We start from the raw sequence: 15,400 nt of genomic DNA on the forward strand, positions 1-15,400 counted from the left end.
CAACAAAAATTCCAGACAAATTTTTTTCTGTACAACCAACGATTCGGTGAGTTTCACTCCATTCAAAGAACCAATGCAGACCAGTACAAATGTGTTTTTCCTCTGCGCCATTCAGAGAAGTAGTTAACAAACAGCTGTAGTGTTTGGTTAACTAAAGATGAGCCTCTAAAATTTTTTTTTCTTTTAGAGATGAAATTTATCCTCTGCTGTTGGCAGGGAAGATTAACAGTTACATGTTAATATTGTGTGTATGCTCTTGCTAGAGAAGACCTATCTGTAAGCTAGAGAAATTTTGCGTCATGTGCTAATAAGATTGTACCCTCTGTTTGTAAGACAGTAGAGAGAAGTTTTTTTTAGTGTTTGTTTGTGGTAACAGAAATTCACAAAATGTTTAGGAAAAGTACTAGACAGATTACACCTTTTTGGACAGATAGTGAATTCAAGTCTTTGTTATCAGAGCACATGGACTCCATCGTGACTGAGCCAGTCAGATTGAATTTAACAAAGAAATTTGGCATTGATCCAGACAAAGTATGGTCAATTGAAGATTGTAAGAAGGTACTAGGAGAAAGTATTCGCAAGAACAATGTGAAATGTATTATCTGTTGTCACAGAGAATTTGGTTTAACACTAGCTACAGAACAGTCTAAGCGCAACTCAGAGCTAGAGAAACAGATCAAAGAGCTCCGTGCTAGATTATCTTCTGTGACTAAGAAAGTAAACCGCAACAAAGATACAGAAAAAACTGATGTGGAAGAAGTTAGTCAGCCTGATAACAATTATCCTGACTTAAAAGCTTTCTTTGAAACAGATGTAGCCGTCCAATCAGTAACTGATGAGCCTGTAGATTCAGTGCAGGTTTGTGGGGCTAGGAGAAGATCTCAGGGAACTGAAAGTGTTACTCCCAACTCTTCTGTTGTCCAAATACAAACTGTTGCCAAAACATCTTTAGGTCCTAAGGATATAGATAGACTCTCCCAGAGTTTACCCTCAGCACGCACACATTTTTCTGAATTTAGGAAAGCATTGATCAGTAAAATGCGTCTTTATGACATGTCGTTGGCAGAAGTTACACAGCTGATATGACAAATTCTAACTGAATCTGAATTCAACAGTTTTGAGTCTGCTGTTGCTTCCGAACTGCAACATGTCAGTAAAGGCGATTTGAGAGAAGGTGTTTTGAAAATCCTAAAGAATATCTTAGGACCCAAAAATGGATTGGTCGAAAATTACTAATTGTGTACAGAAGAAGGGTGAAACTGTTTGTGAGTACACAGAACGATTCTGTCAGTCAGCTGCAGTGTACAGTGGAATTGCAGACACTCCAGAAAAGGTGTTAGGTGATAATGGCCCTTTGGTTCGCACATGGTTTCATTGTCTTTTGCCAGAACACAGAAAGGCGTTGCCTTACTTAAACATCACATGGTGTACAAGAACCCTGCAAGACAACTTGGACAGTTTAGTCACTTGGGAAAGAGACTCTGATGTCAAAGAGAGAGTAAGAATTGCAGCAGTTTCTGTTATGGTCAACTCAGAGAAGAAAAAGAAATGCAAATGTCCTAGAGAAGCCAGTTGTTCTTACTGTGGCAAGCACGGACATTTTGGAAAAGAATGTAGAAAAAACAAAAATAACTTAAGACAAGTTAACAATGTTATGCAGCTTTTACTACATTTGTTAGCTACTTTGAAGCAACCCCTCCCCTCGTCATTGGACTCGTGGGTAAGCTTTTTGAGGTGTTAACCATTTGGGCTGTGATTGCTTAATCTCCCCAGTAACTTACAACAAAGATGAAAGACTTATTGACTGTCACAGCCTTTGTTTGGGGGACATTCAGTATACTCACAGCCTTAAATGTTATACCACAGAATATTGCAATCAGACACCATCCTCTGTTAATGATGTTTATTAGGACTGATGTTTCACTGGAGAATGGAAATGTGCCAATTTTCTCACACACTCTACAGTATGCACACAACAGGGACAGAATAGGACACACAGACCATTGCGGAGCCCATGGAAGAACCGAAGTGCAACAGGCCTCGGGGGTCAGCCATGTGGTGAAGATTTCCTCATCCCCCCTCTTATCCCCACCTCACTGGTCCATAGGTGTCAAATAAATTAAGAAATAGGGAAAGAATGAAACAACAACAGCAGACTCTAAAAAAAAAAAAACATACAACTCTAGTGTTTGAAGAAATACTGCTCTCTGTTTTTCTGTTTTCTGTCTTACAGTGTGCAGATAAAACTTGATGGCTTTTCCGAGATCCATATGCAACGACCGTCTCATCTGCGTATGAAGCCCCAACCTCAAGAAGACAACCAGACCCACTGCTGAACGAACTATCACAAAAGAAAATGAAAAATACACAACGCAGAAAATTCACGGACCCTAAATTGCATGTTTTGTTTCTGTGTCAGCATGCAATTACAGATGAACAACACAGATCATGTTTGTGCCTGTAACTTTTTTCAAGTTACAAGAACGAACTTTTAAATGTCTAAATTTGTATTTTTGTGAGAGTTTTTAAGAACTCTCAAATGGGGGACTGAAGGGTTACAAATTTAAGAATCTATTTCAAATATGTTTTAGATCTGCGGATCCTACTCTCTTACATAACATCACATAAGAAAACTAAACGTTGAACTGTGTGTGAATGTTATCTAGTCTTAGTTCTCGTGACCATGTGTTGTTTATACCATTTGGGGGGTGCCATTATCTCAGTTGGGGGTAATTGCCTCTATTGTTTTTAGATGATTAGATTCAGTGGTCATCTTTAAGGCAGGGTGACTTTCAAGGACTGCCCACTGAATGCCTATAAAGATACCATGTAAAGTTACTTTAGATTAGATCATATTGGAAGTACTACAGCAACGTACAGCGGAGTTCTCAATAAAGAATAACTTCTGTTGAACGTGATCCCAACTGTCTCCTGGTCTTGCGTTGATGAAAAAACTTTACAACACCTATAAAAATGAGGCTACAATTTTTACAGATGTTCCGGTTTTTGTTTATGAACTCAAGCTCAAACTACTGCCACCATCAACTCGAGCTACTGCCAAATGTGCATTTCAAAGAGACAAAACATGCAATATTATTAATAAATAATAATAAACTAATTTGATTGGGCCTGTCTGGGGTCAGTTTTTCCTATTAAAAATTCCTTGCATGTAAGGTTTTGGTAAGAAGCGTACAGACCTCTGATGATAATGCAAACAAAAGAAGGGTGTCAATTCTTTATTTTTCCTCTAACCTAGTTGCAGTATGTTGCCAGCTGAGCTCTCCAAAATACAGAAGGTTGAAAACAGGAAGGCCGACAACACTTACTGTTCCAGCGGTGTCCAGGATCTCCAACATGCACTGCTGGCCGTCCACCTCCACTTGCTGCATGAGGAGAAGGGAAGAAAATAAAAATAAACAAAGATAAACTTCCATTACCCACTAGGTTATTAAAAAAAAAGACAGAATCTACTGAGCAGAAATTGCTACCTTTCTGTAGGAGTCTTCTATTGTGGGGTCATATTTCTCAACGAAAATTCCCTGGACAAACTGGACCGTCTGCAAGATGCACAGATATTTCATTAGAGCCAGAGAATGTTTCACACAAGGCTTTAAAATAGTCAGTGGGAGGAAAACAACTTGCATCTCATTAAACACTATGAAGACTGTGAGCAAAATATCTTGACAACGCTACTGGCTAATAATTTATACAATTTAGCTCGACAGAATGGATCGCTTTGTAATATCTACACCCAGAGCCTGGGATTTCTCCACCTCTTTAGAAACAACTGGTGCAAATCTAGATTTTGAGGCTAATAAACCCATTTAGGCTGGTTCTAAGGAGGTGCTTGAAGGTGCTAAGCACCCCCAAACGAAAGGCAGGAGCACCCTCAGGTGATACTGTAATTTCATATTGGCGAAACCGATGTGGCAAAATAAATTTGCCTTAACCCTCTGAGGTCGGCAAACGCGCGGGCGCGTTTTGCTGGATTTTCTCCACATTGTAGCACTATAAACTTAAATTACTCCGTCATTTATGGTCATACAGAAAAAAGAAATATAAAAAAAGAATATGTGATATTTCTACTTTTGTATGTGTCCACTTACAATCAAATCAAAACATTGTGCTTTTGTAAAATAAAGAAAATAAACAGGGTGTGCGTTCTGCCTCTCCATCGCAGTGAACTTTTTTTTCTTGAGCACGTCTATAAACAAACAAAACTCAGCGAATACTTGTCACATTTATGAGCCATATACCTTTATAAACATTTAAGTGTGTACTTTTAAATGATCGGATTCAAAACGAAAACAAATATTCTCTGTTTAAGTAATTTGTATAAAACCAACAAGATGTCCAGCTTCTCAAACGCTTGCTCATTATATTTAATTTGGCCACGCCCACTCGCGCAAAAGAGATTCACATGCAAATCTCCACATGGAACGCGAACTCGCTCATTACCTCAACAACAAAACACCAAAACACTTCACTTCACTTTTCGTCGAGTTTGAAAGACGCGCCTGAGCTTACATTGGATTTACATCAGAAGAAGAAGAACGCGATTTGAAGACAAGAAAGATGTAAGGTAAGAAATTCTGACCTGTATAAAGGACAGGTAGTTAGGAAGGCAAATGCAGTTATCTCTGATAGCTCCCACCCCCTTCATTTAGAGTTTCAGATCTTACCTTCTGGGTCCCAGTTTAGATTACCTCTAGTAAAGAAAAATAGATACAGGTACTCATTTTTTCCGTCAGCCATCTCTCTTCTAAACTCAGCCCGGAGGTGTAGATAGACCTAACTATTAAACTTGTAGGGTTGTTTAACATGTATTGATTGATGTTGATGATGTTGTCGATGAAATTGGTGATTGTTAGTGTGTGTCAGTGTGACTTATATATGTTTTTTTCCTCTTCATGACGTAGATATTCGAATACATTGCTTGATATTTGATACGAATTTGATTTTTCTCAAAAGTGACAGCCCTAGTATCAGGTAGAATGTAGTTATATGGTCGTAATAGGAATTGCAAAGAACAGCAGTCGTCTTGCCAAACAGTCCAGTTTGGCTCAATCCATATATTTGGCGACATAGTAGAAATTAAGTTAACGTCCTTCGGGCTATGCATGTACACTTCCAGGCCGGGTCAGTAGCCTATACAGTATCGATCGGCTGCAGCTTGCTTTTACTCTAAAGTCTTGATGTATTGTCACCCTAGTAAAAAAAAACAGCCTATGTGGAGGTGGAAAAATATCTTCCTTGAGTGATAAGAAGAGTTTCGTTTCACCATTGAATGGATGAAAAGCACGCTAACAATTAAAATATCCACTGTAGCTGCAGCCCAACTTTATTCTAGCCTACACGTAGCACGTACACATAGCACGTTTTCAGAGTGTGTTGACGTGAACCATGGACATAATTGAAAGTTTATGGGATTCACTTAATATATCAGAGATTGCTGAGGGGTGTTTATAAATATCTGGGAAATTTCTGGATGTTTCTTAATGACAGAGGTTAGGTACAGAGCAGCCTACACAATCGTTGAACTAGGCTGGAGGCGTAAATTCAACAGCACAGTTTTTCAGCACTTGTCAATCTCACCATTAAACCCAATGAGCATATTATACAAAACTCTCAGACATTGACATTGCCTATTCACTGCCTTTTCGTCCTTATTCATAGTGTGAATTCAGGACACACTTGTATCCTTTATAATTTTTTATATTTTTTATATAAATATCATTTTTTTCTTCTGAAAATCTGATGACACATTTTGCACAGGTAAAGGTGCCCAATATCAGTCATTTCTGAAAATAAATTACAAAAGTAAAAAAAAAAAAAAAGTGTTTGTAAAATAGCTCTTTATTTGATTATCATAAAAATGTGTTTTCTATACAGAGATATCGACATTGGTAAATATCGGTATCGGCAATAATAGCAATATTAATATCGGTTATCGGTATCGGCCACAATTTTCACATCGGTGCATCACTATTTTTGCGTAAATCGATGCGTTCAGCCGTCTGCCGGAAGCTAGCTATTTTAGTCGATAAAGTTTTAAATATGGATATTTTTCTTACACCAACGCATCGCTTCACTTCAGAAAACCTTTATTAACCCCCGGAGATGCGTGGAGCACTTTAATAATGAATAGATTAATGAATAGCTTTGATGGACTTCCAAAGACATACAGCCATTCACTGGCATTATGAAGCTTGGAAGAGCCAGGAATTTTTTAAATATAACTCCAATTGTATTCGTCTGAAAGAAGAAGGTCATATACACCTAGGATGGCTTCAGGGTGAGTAAATCATGGGCTAATTTTCATTTTTGGGTGAACTATCCCTTTAAAAAAACAACGCTAATATTTACTTCTTTTTTTTTAAAAATCTTTATATGAATTTTCAACATTTTCAAACCTAAAATCAGCAAGCTTTTATTTTGGTGAGTTGCCAGGAAGTAAGTATATGCAATGCCGGTCAAGCACTGCCGATTGAAGCGCGTCAGTGAATGTTACAGCTTTGCGTTTTGCTCTGAAACCGGCAGATTTATTATGCATTCAGTTCAATAGAAATCTTATACAGCATTACAGTTAGTCGATCTAAAACGGTAATTGCGCGTTAACAGCTGTCCACCATGTCGGTATGCAAATGAGTGGTCTGAACTTATTTACCCAGGGCATTTTTTTCTGGTCGCACATGCGCACCACTTATGTGGACCCCTGAATATAACTATCATAATATGGTTTGTTTATATTAACGTCGAAAGCTATATGCTTAATGTAGCTCTGTTTGACAATTTATATCGTGGGTCCCTGCTCCATGTCTTTTTGCATTTTACTGTGTTCCAAAGTTCAAGTTTGGTCATTGTTGGTCAGTTGGCGTTTTAACGCTATGCAATCTTCATTGGCTATTTCCTTGGTGAGTAACAAGTTAAAATAATAATAGTTATTTAAAAACCTAAAATATGGTTAAAGTTTGCTTTTGATAAAAAAAAAAAAAGATTCAGGGTTGAACCTGTTCATTTCTTCTAAAGTTGTTAATCTAAAGAAATTAAATAATCATATGTAATGATAAAACACTGTATAGACGTCAACTGTATGAATTTAAATACATTGATTTTTAATTAAAGCTTCTGAAGATATTCAGTCAAGAGCAGCGAGTGATTTTCTCCTTGTCTTTTGTTGTTTGAATAACATTAATGACACAGACAGCAGCATGCATATTAGGCTGCTGCCACTTTCAGACCTCATTCACGGATCCAATACATTCTCCCAACGTTAACTTAAGACATAACCGACCGCGTTATGTAGACCTTGTATGTATTTGACAGTTTAAGCGCAATAAGACATGAAAAAGAACTTCGTTCAGTATTTGGGCTTGTGACAGCCGGCTTTCTGTGTGCACTTCAGGTATGTGTGCAGAAAAGAGTATGTCAGATCAGCAAAAATTGTTTGAAAGTTTAAACTGGCAAGGGTTTAAAAAAATACATGCAAATAATAAAATTATGACGATGAAGAACTGAAATTTTCACGTTAGTGTATTCATGTCTACCGGTATTTAAGACCAACCCTACCACTGTTGCTAAACGTGATGTTTGTCGTGTTGGACAGAATGTTGGGACTGGGGCGCCAGAACTGAAACTGACAAAATGTGCACTGTAACACCATACTACAATCTCTCTTTAAAGGCAGATCGTGGAGACATTTTAATCGTTCACAATCTAATATTGTGATATCGCATTCCCCTACTTGAACTTGTAAGGCTGAGTGCTAAGAGTAATACTTTTAAAGGGGTCATATAATGGTACATGCACTTTTACAAGTTGATTGTACTGAAATGTGTGTTGGCAGTGCCTGTACACAACCATCATAAAATGATAAAAATCCATCCAGTGTTTTTTTTTAAATCTTCTTATATGTTTCCTCCTGTCTCAAATCAAGCTGTTCGATATTGTGACGTCACAATATCGACGCCCCTCCCACGATGGTTGATTGACAGCAGCGTTTCAACACAGACCCGCCCTCGTGAGCGAGCTGTCAATCATAGCACGCGCCAACGCGCATTCATTGTTGATAGCTGGAGTGCTGAGTAGAATGGCGTCTAACGATTGTGGTGTTCTGTTCTTGGGTGTAATAACGAACACAGCAGTCATATTGATGATGTTTCTAAATCCGTACAGCTGAAGACGCAGTGGCTGAGTTTGTTTTCGAAGGGAATATTCCCCACGATCAACGTCAATGCTGTCATGTTTGCGCGAATCATTTCACCAGACTGCTTTACAAACAAGGGTCAGTATAAATAGAGATGTTCCGATACCCTTTTTTCCTCCCCGATACCGATTCCGATACCTGGACTCAGGGTATCGGCCGATACCGAGTACTAATCCGATACCTGGGTGTGTATACAGCTGCAATTCATACTAGCCCTGTATGAATTGATAGAATTATTTTATAAAAGGTATTTTAGTTTTACAATATAACTGTATAAAAAAGTGCAACAAATAAATCTAGGAATCTAAAAAATTATATATGAATAATAGGGGTGTAACGGTCCACAAAATTCATGGTTCGGCTCGATACCATACACTGGTGTCACGGTTCGGTACGTTTTCAATACAGCAAAAAGAAAGAAATGCCAGAGAAATTTCCTTGATTTACATTTTTTATTTTTTTATTAACATCATAAAGTATGATCATTTTTTACTTTGAGCAATGATGGAGCTATAATTGACATATAAAACAAAAACAGCTCCTTATAAAAAAAATGAAATGTAATATTGTAGTAGTTAAGTTATAAACAAAGGTTTATTTTATTTCAGATTAACATTTGAGGGCAGCAATTTTATTCATAATGTCAAAATAAAACCAACGTAACGTTACTTGAAAGCACAATGTTCCTGGTTTCCACGTCAGCGCTGTTTGATCCGTTAATAACGGAGAATGTGAATGCTTCTCACTAGATCTCGCAGCGATGTTATTACTTAAGTGGCGAATTCAAATGCTTTCTTCACTGGATCTCTTAGCACTGTGTAGCAACAGTGTAACAGTTAGCTTGATCAAGATCGGCTCGCGCTGCATTGTTCCAAACTGTTTAATGGTCCGTGAAGCACAAAATAACAAGTAGCGCAGTTTTGTTCCGTTTTCATTACGTTTGCCATTTGATGTTGGGCGCCAGCGTCTCTTACATTATGCGCTTGCCGCACGCCTGCATTTGAAAATTTGCGTTTTCATTTCTTCTTCGCTGCTCTAAACAGTGGTTGCTTGTGGCAACAGCACAACTTCCTGTGTTGCCACAAGCAACCACTGTTTAGAGCAGCGAAGAAGAATTGATCTCCGATTTGCAGCGTAAAGCAAAGCTAGCGTGCATAACTAGGTATTGTTTAATAAAATGGTATCGGATCGGTACATGGGTAGATGTACTCGCCGATACCGATGCCAGAATTTTTATTGGTATCGGCGGCATTTCAGATACTAGTATCGGAACAACCCCAAGTATAAAGCTGGATTTGCTAAGAAGCTGCTCCTGAAAAAAGGATCAGTACCAACTATTCGTGTTCCTGCTGAACCTCCAGAAGAACAAGTGAGTGTAACGTTTTATTGACCTTTATATTAATCTTTGCAAATAGCTTGCACGCTTCACGATGCTGATTGTGGCTATTTTTACACTCAGGGTACATTATGGCATGTTTTCTATGTACGACGTTTTCAATATAATTCATAATCCCATGTTTATAATGAACGAAGAGTTAGTGTTACAAACGGTGTACGCACAGAACAGAGGGGCGGGTTGAGCAAAGCTCATTATCATTTAAAGACACATGCACTGAAACGGCGTGCTGAAAACAGAGCTGTTTTTGACCAGGTAAAATGAGTGTTTTCTTACAATACTAATGAGAATTTTTAATTAAAGTATATTACAAACTTTTAATTTAGACCCTAAAGAATCATATTAGCTTGTACAAAAATGACATTATATGACCCCTTTAAGACCTACACAAATAAAATTAATAAGCATGTCCATACAATGGGGTGTAACGGTTCAAATCATTATGCAAAGTATCACGGTTTTAGGGTCACGACTTCGATTTGCTATGTGTGCTATGTTCACGGGGGAAAAAAGGGGAACTACTGTCAAATAAAACGTTTATTTTATAAAAAGTTTGAATGAGTCAGTGCACGAGAATAAAGGCGAAAGTGATGAAAGCGAGAAAAGTTGTCAAGACGGTACAGACAGAAGGCTGTTATAATTTTATGTTATCTTACCCGAGCATTTCAATGTGTGAATATTTTCATAACACGAGACAACTGGAATGAAGAAAGTGATCAGCATGATTGACAAAATTGGCAAGCAAGCGCTACTTTGTTTACGGTTTGAATATCTGCAGTTCTAGTTTCTGTTTCCCTTTTTGAATGACAAAAATAGACTAATGATACCTAATGACATAGACCGTTATTTCCTTACATGCAGGCGTAGAACGCACGTCCTAGTTGACATTCGCCAGTAGTCCTTTTGGTGTGTTCAAGCACAGATTTTTGGCCAAGATGCAGCCGACGAAAGGTGACAACACACTCAGCTTTTGTCGACGCTAGTTCTTTGATGTGTGTCCTGGGCTTAAAGGGGACCTATTATGCAAAATTCACTTTTACATGGCGTTTGAACATAAATGTGTGTATTGATTGTGAACAACCACCCTATAATGATAAAAATCCACCCAGTGCTTTTTTTTAATCCCCATAAATCATAAGCACTGTCTCAGAACAAGCCGTTCTCAGATTCGGGGCAATGTGACATACTTTTGCACAAGCCCCTCCCACGACAGTTGACGGACACTGCAGTTTTAGCATAGACCCACCCTGAGTGAGCTATACACAGTCCGCTACTGTTTCGACACCAAAGCAGCCGTAGACAAGAATATGAAAGAATATTTAATGAGCACTTCTTATACGGTGTTAATTCAGCTCTTACGGTGATTTTCTGGAGTAAAACTGAAAATCAACCCCAAGCGAATACAACCCCTTCAGGCTGATTCAATGACCACCCCTCTATACGCGACCAAATGTCACGCTAGGCGACTAAAACATTTCTTTAATTAGCTAGCACAATGGCTAGTAAATTGTAAGACTTCACTCACTTGTGATTGGCTTAGAGGCAAAAGATACGTTTAATACAGACCTGCCAACCTTGGACATTTTTTTGGAGTACCATCAATGAGGGACGGGACACAGGGTTTGGCGTAGGGGAGGAATGGTACATGTATTAGTATTGAACCGAAACGGTACGGGTGTCACGGTTCGGTGCATAAATTTACACGGAGAATACACAGTATAAAAATAAATAAAACTAGCGTGCAAATTAATTAATGTAATGTGGAACTACTGTTAGATACGCGGGTTCTTTAGGGACACCTAATCTGTAGCCCCGCCTTAGCTCGGAAGCAGGCTGCGATGTAAAGATTGCAATGCTGGAATATGTTTTGTGTGTGTGTGTGTGTGTGTGTGTGTGTGTGTGTGTGTGTGTGTGTGTGTGTGTGTGTGTGTGTGTGTGTGTGTGTGTGTGTGTGTGTGTGTGTGTGTGTGCGTGCGTGTGCGCGTGTGCGTGTGTGAGAGTGAGTGAGTGAGTGAGAGGGGGGCGCAGGGGCGATCAAAGTCGCAAAGTGTTTACTTATATTTGTGCGCGTGTGTGCGAGGCACGGGTGCGATCGAACAGTGGAAACATGAAAACATGCTCCGTCATTTTGTTTATACAGGACATCATTCAAACTGCAAAGTGTTTAAGTTACTGTTAATTGAAATTAAGGAAAACAAATATATTAATCTGAAATGTAGCAAATTAATTTTCAATTCATTCAGGTACAATTACCAAACATATCTCAAGGTCTTTTTGTCTTTTTATTAATTTAATTAATAAACTAATTATATAAAACTATTGTCAGTGCACTACAAATAAACTGGTTCTATGCCTTTACTTTATTAATAAAAGTTATTCAAAAAATACAAGGCATAAGTAATTTATTTTCCTTTGGTGGTACAGCCTGAGACATGCACAAGCCTTCTGCATTTTTGTTTTGCTTTTCCCTCCATTGTACCGAACTTGTACCGAACCGTGATGTCTGAACCGAGGTATGAACCGAACCGTGACTTCTGTGTACCGTTCCACCCCTAGTTTGGCAGAAGGGGTTTCTGCCCGAATTGCTCTTAAATCTTCTGATTTTAGGAAGAATTAGTGAATTGTAGGGGTTGAATCTGTAACAGCTACAATATGTAAATGTTTTTTTCCACTCTACGTGATGTTGACATTCTGCAAGACACACACATTTTTATAGTTTTATAGTTTTGACTGTTATTTTAACCCAATTAAAATTTTACTTGGCTATACGTGATCCGTGCTGGCAAAAGGAGCCGGAATGCCAGCAGGCTAATTTCGAGCTACAGGCAAAACAAGTAAAATTTTGGTCGATTTTGAGGTTTTCAAAAATGAGTTAATTAAAGCCCAATTTATACTTCTGCGTCAAACTCACGGCGTAGCTACGTCGTAGGCTGTGTGTAGCACGCGTACGCTTCGGCGTACCCTGACGCGCACCTCTGCAAAAATGTACCAACGCGCCAATTCTACGCGGACGCAAGCGCTGTGATTGTCTGCTAGAACCCCTCCCTCGGGTTTCACATGCTCCCTCTGCATGTGTAATTGCGCATCAACGCGAACAACGACGTAGAAGTATAAATGAAAACCAACGCGTAGTCTACAGCGTAGAGGCTGTGGCGTAGGTCCGACGCAGAAGTATAAATCAGCCTTAAGCCCTCGTCTAGCGATCCCAATGCTCCAAATAACAATTAAACATCTAAAAGTATCTTTATTTGTGCGTTTTCTGAGAGGACTACCTTCCCTTTTCATGAAAACGTCCATGAAAATGTTTTTGTTTTTCTCTGCTCGCTTCTTGCGCTTCCTCTCACCACAAGTTTGGTATCATTGAAAGAGCAGTATACCAACTTTGAGAATATTCATAGCGAATTCTCATGCTGATCTAAACAAAATGACCTTACTCGCGCTGATTGAAATAGCAGAATGCTATAGATAGAAACAACCAAGACTGCATTACTGTCGGTCACAGAAGCCCTACGGACTGCAAAAGCTGCTTCCAAATCTTCAGTTCTCATTCTCCTGGATCTGTCTGCTACCTTCGACACTGTGAATCATCAGATCCTTCTGTCCACCCTCTCATCACTGGGCATCACAGGTACTTCCTCTCCACTGGTTTGAGTCCTACCTCACAGGTAGATCCTTCAAGTTTGCATGGAGAGGCGAGGTATCCAGAGCACATCAACTGACCACAGGGGTTCCTCAGGGCTCAGTTCTTGGTCCCCTCCTATTCTTCATTTACACCACATCACTGGGACACATCATACAGGCACATGGTTTCTCTTACCATTGCTATGCTGATGACACACAGCTCTTCCTCTCATTTCAACCAGATGATCCCACAGTAGCTGCACGGATCTCAAGCTGACTGGCGGACATCTCGGCATGGATGAAGGAACATCACCTGCAGCTCAACCTGTCAAAGACTGAGCTTCTATGCCTCCCTGCCAATCCGTCTCTACAGCACGACTTCACTATCCAGCTAGATTCATCATCAATCACCCCATCAAGGTCGGTCAGAAATCTTGGAGTAATATTTGATGACCCGCTGACCTTCACAGACCAAATTACAAAGACTACTCGATAATGCCGGTTTGCACTGCAAACCTCCCTTATTTGGCTTATGCTACTCTGAGCAATGCCTGCACTTTGTATTTTGAGCACTTGCTGTGTTTTTTCCTCTTAACGATGACTCGCTTAATTTGGTCCTAATTTGTAAGTCGCTTTGGACAAAAGCGTCTGCTAAATGACTAAATGTAAATGTGTAAATATGTGCTAACATTTAAATTAATCATGTGATACAATGCACTTAGTATACAGTAATATCAGCAGTCATGTAAAGTGGATAACATTAGGCTACTAAGATGTTTCAAATGATAATCCATGTTTGAGGTTGAAAGGTGACATTTGGATTTCCTGCCCCACATAATTACCACATGGACCAGCCATGGTACTGATCTATCCGGCATGGACTGCCAATTCCTGTGCAGTTTTTTTCTGCGACAAACAGAGTAATTCAATTTTGGACTAAACCTTGATGAGTCTCTTCTCATCAACTAACATTTAGTCAAATATTAGGGGACACCCCTAGAAAAAATTTAAGTTGAGAAACTGAACTTGCATACTGTAATGATTAGGGCTGGTTCGTCATGGTTCAAGTATTGTAAAGGATGATTTCATCATGATACTTGAGATTCAAATGTTGTGTTCATTCACAGAACTAGTACTTTTATTCAACAATCTTGTGGTGCATAATTTTTAGTATGGAAAGTTCATGCTTGGCATGGATAAGTGAATAGGCTTTTACAGCTGTGGAACTAAACGACAAAAGACAGCACATCCAATCAAAGAAATCCAAAGCCATTTGGGATGCAGCCATCTACTACTGATAATTACTGTGGATCACATCATTGCTTGGCCGAGCACTGGAGTCTAGCTGCTCTGAGGTTTGGTGAGGAAGAGATTGTATACTGCACTTACCAGGGCTGACTTGCCCACTCCACCAGAGCCCAACACCACAAGCTTGTATTCACGCATGGCAGGGTCTCTTCACCAGACTCCTCAGTGCTCTAAAAACAAGATAAGAGAGGAGAATGAGTAGGTCACTGCATATGGATATATGGTAGTTTGTGTGTGTGGGGTAGAGAGCACTAGAGTGCGGATCGGGCCGAATTTTTTTGTCCGAGCCCGGCCCGCGTCCGACAGAGCAGTAACCGAACCCGACCCGAGCCCGACAGGCATAAAGATATTTATGTCCGAGCCCGACCCGAGACCGACAGTTAAAATCCCATTTTTTTTCTCATACTAATGACACATGACCACCAGGGTTCCTCAGGGTTCAGTTCTTGGACCCCTCCTCTTCTCCATATACACTACATCACTGGGACCCATCATAGAGGCACATGATTTCTCCTAACATTGCTATGCTGATGACACACAGCTCTACCTTTCAATTTAACCAGATGATCCCACAGTAGCTGCACGAATCTCAAGCTGTCTGGCGGACATATGTTCAAGTTCAAGTTAATTCATTTTATTTGTCATATACAAAAGACAATATGTACACTGAAATGTATTTGGTTGAGGCTCCGATATTCAACAGTAGTGCAATATATACAATTCAATCCAATTTAGAGAGGAGAAAAAAAAAAAAACGATGGATGAAGTAGGGCTGGGCGGTATATCTAGTTGTACGATATATCGATATATTTTTTTGAAACGATATGGAATGAGGCAATACCGTTTATATCGATACAGTAGTTTGATAC

The 15,400-nt window shown here is 39.3% G+C and overlaps 1 protein-coding gene across 1 annotated transcript in view; it reads right to left on the reverse strand.

The window, feature by feature from the left end:
* rap1ab (RAP1A, member of RAS oncogene family b) overlaps positions 1–15,400 on the reverse strand; it is a 59,712-nt gene that overhangs the window by 28,083 nt on the left and 16,229 nt on the right. Inside the window, exons 2-4 of the mRNA XM_084101947.1 lie at positions 14,613–14,701; positions 3,489–3,557; positions 3,327–3,383 (exon numbers count right to left, since the gene is read on the reverse strand). Of these exons, the coding sequence (XP_083958073.1) occupies positions 3,327–3,383; positions 3,489–3,557; positions 14,613–14,669 (183 nt within the window). The 5' untranslated portion in view covers positions 14,670–14,701. The remainder of the gene's footprint in view (positions 1–3,326; positions 3,384–3,488; positions 3,558–14,612; positions 14,702–15,400) is intronic.

This window comes from Abramis brama (assembly GCF_963993115.1).
Source record: "Abramis brama genome assembly, chromosome: 23".
Lineage (NCBI taxonomy): Eukaryota > Metazoa > Chordata > Actinopteri > Cypriniformes > Leuciscidae > Abramis > Abramis brama.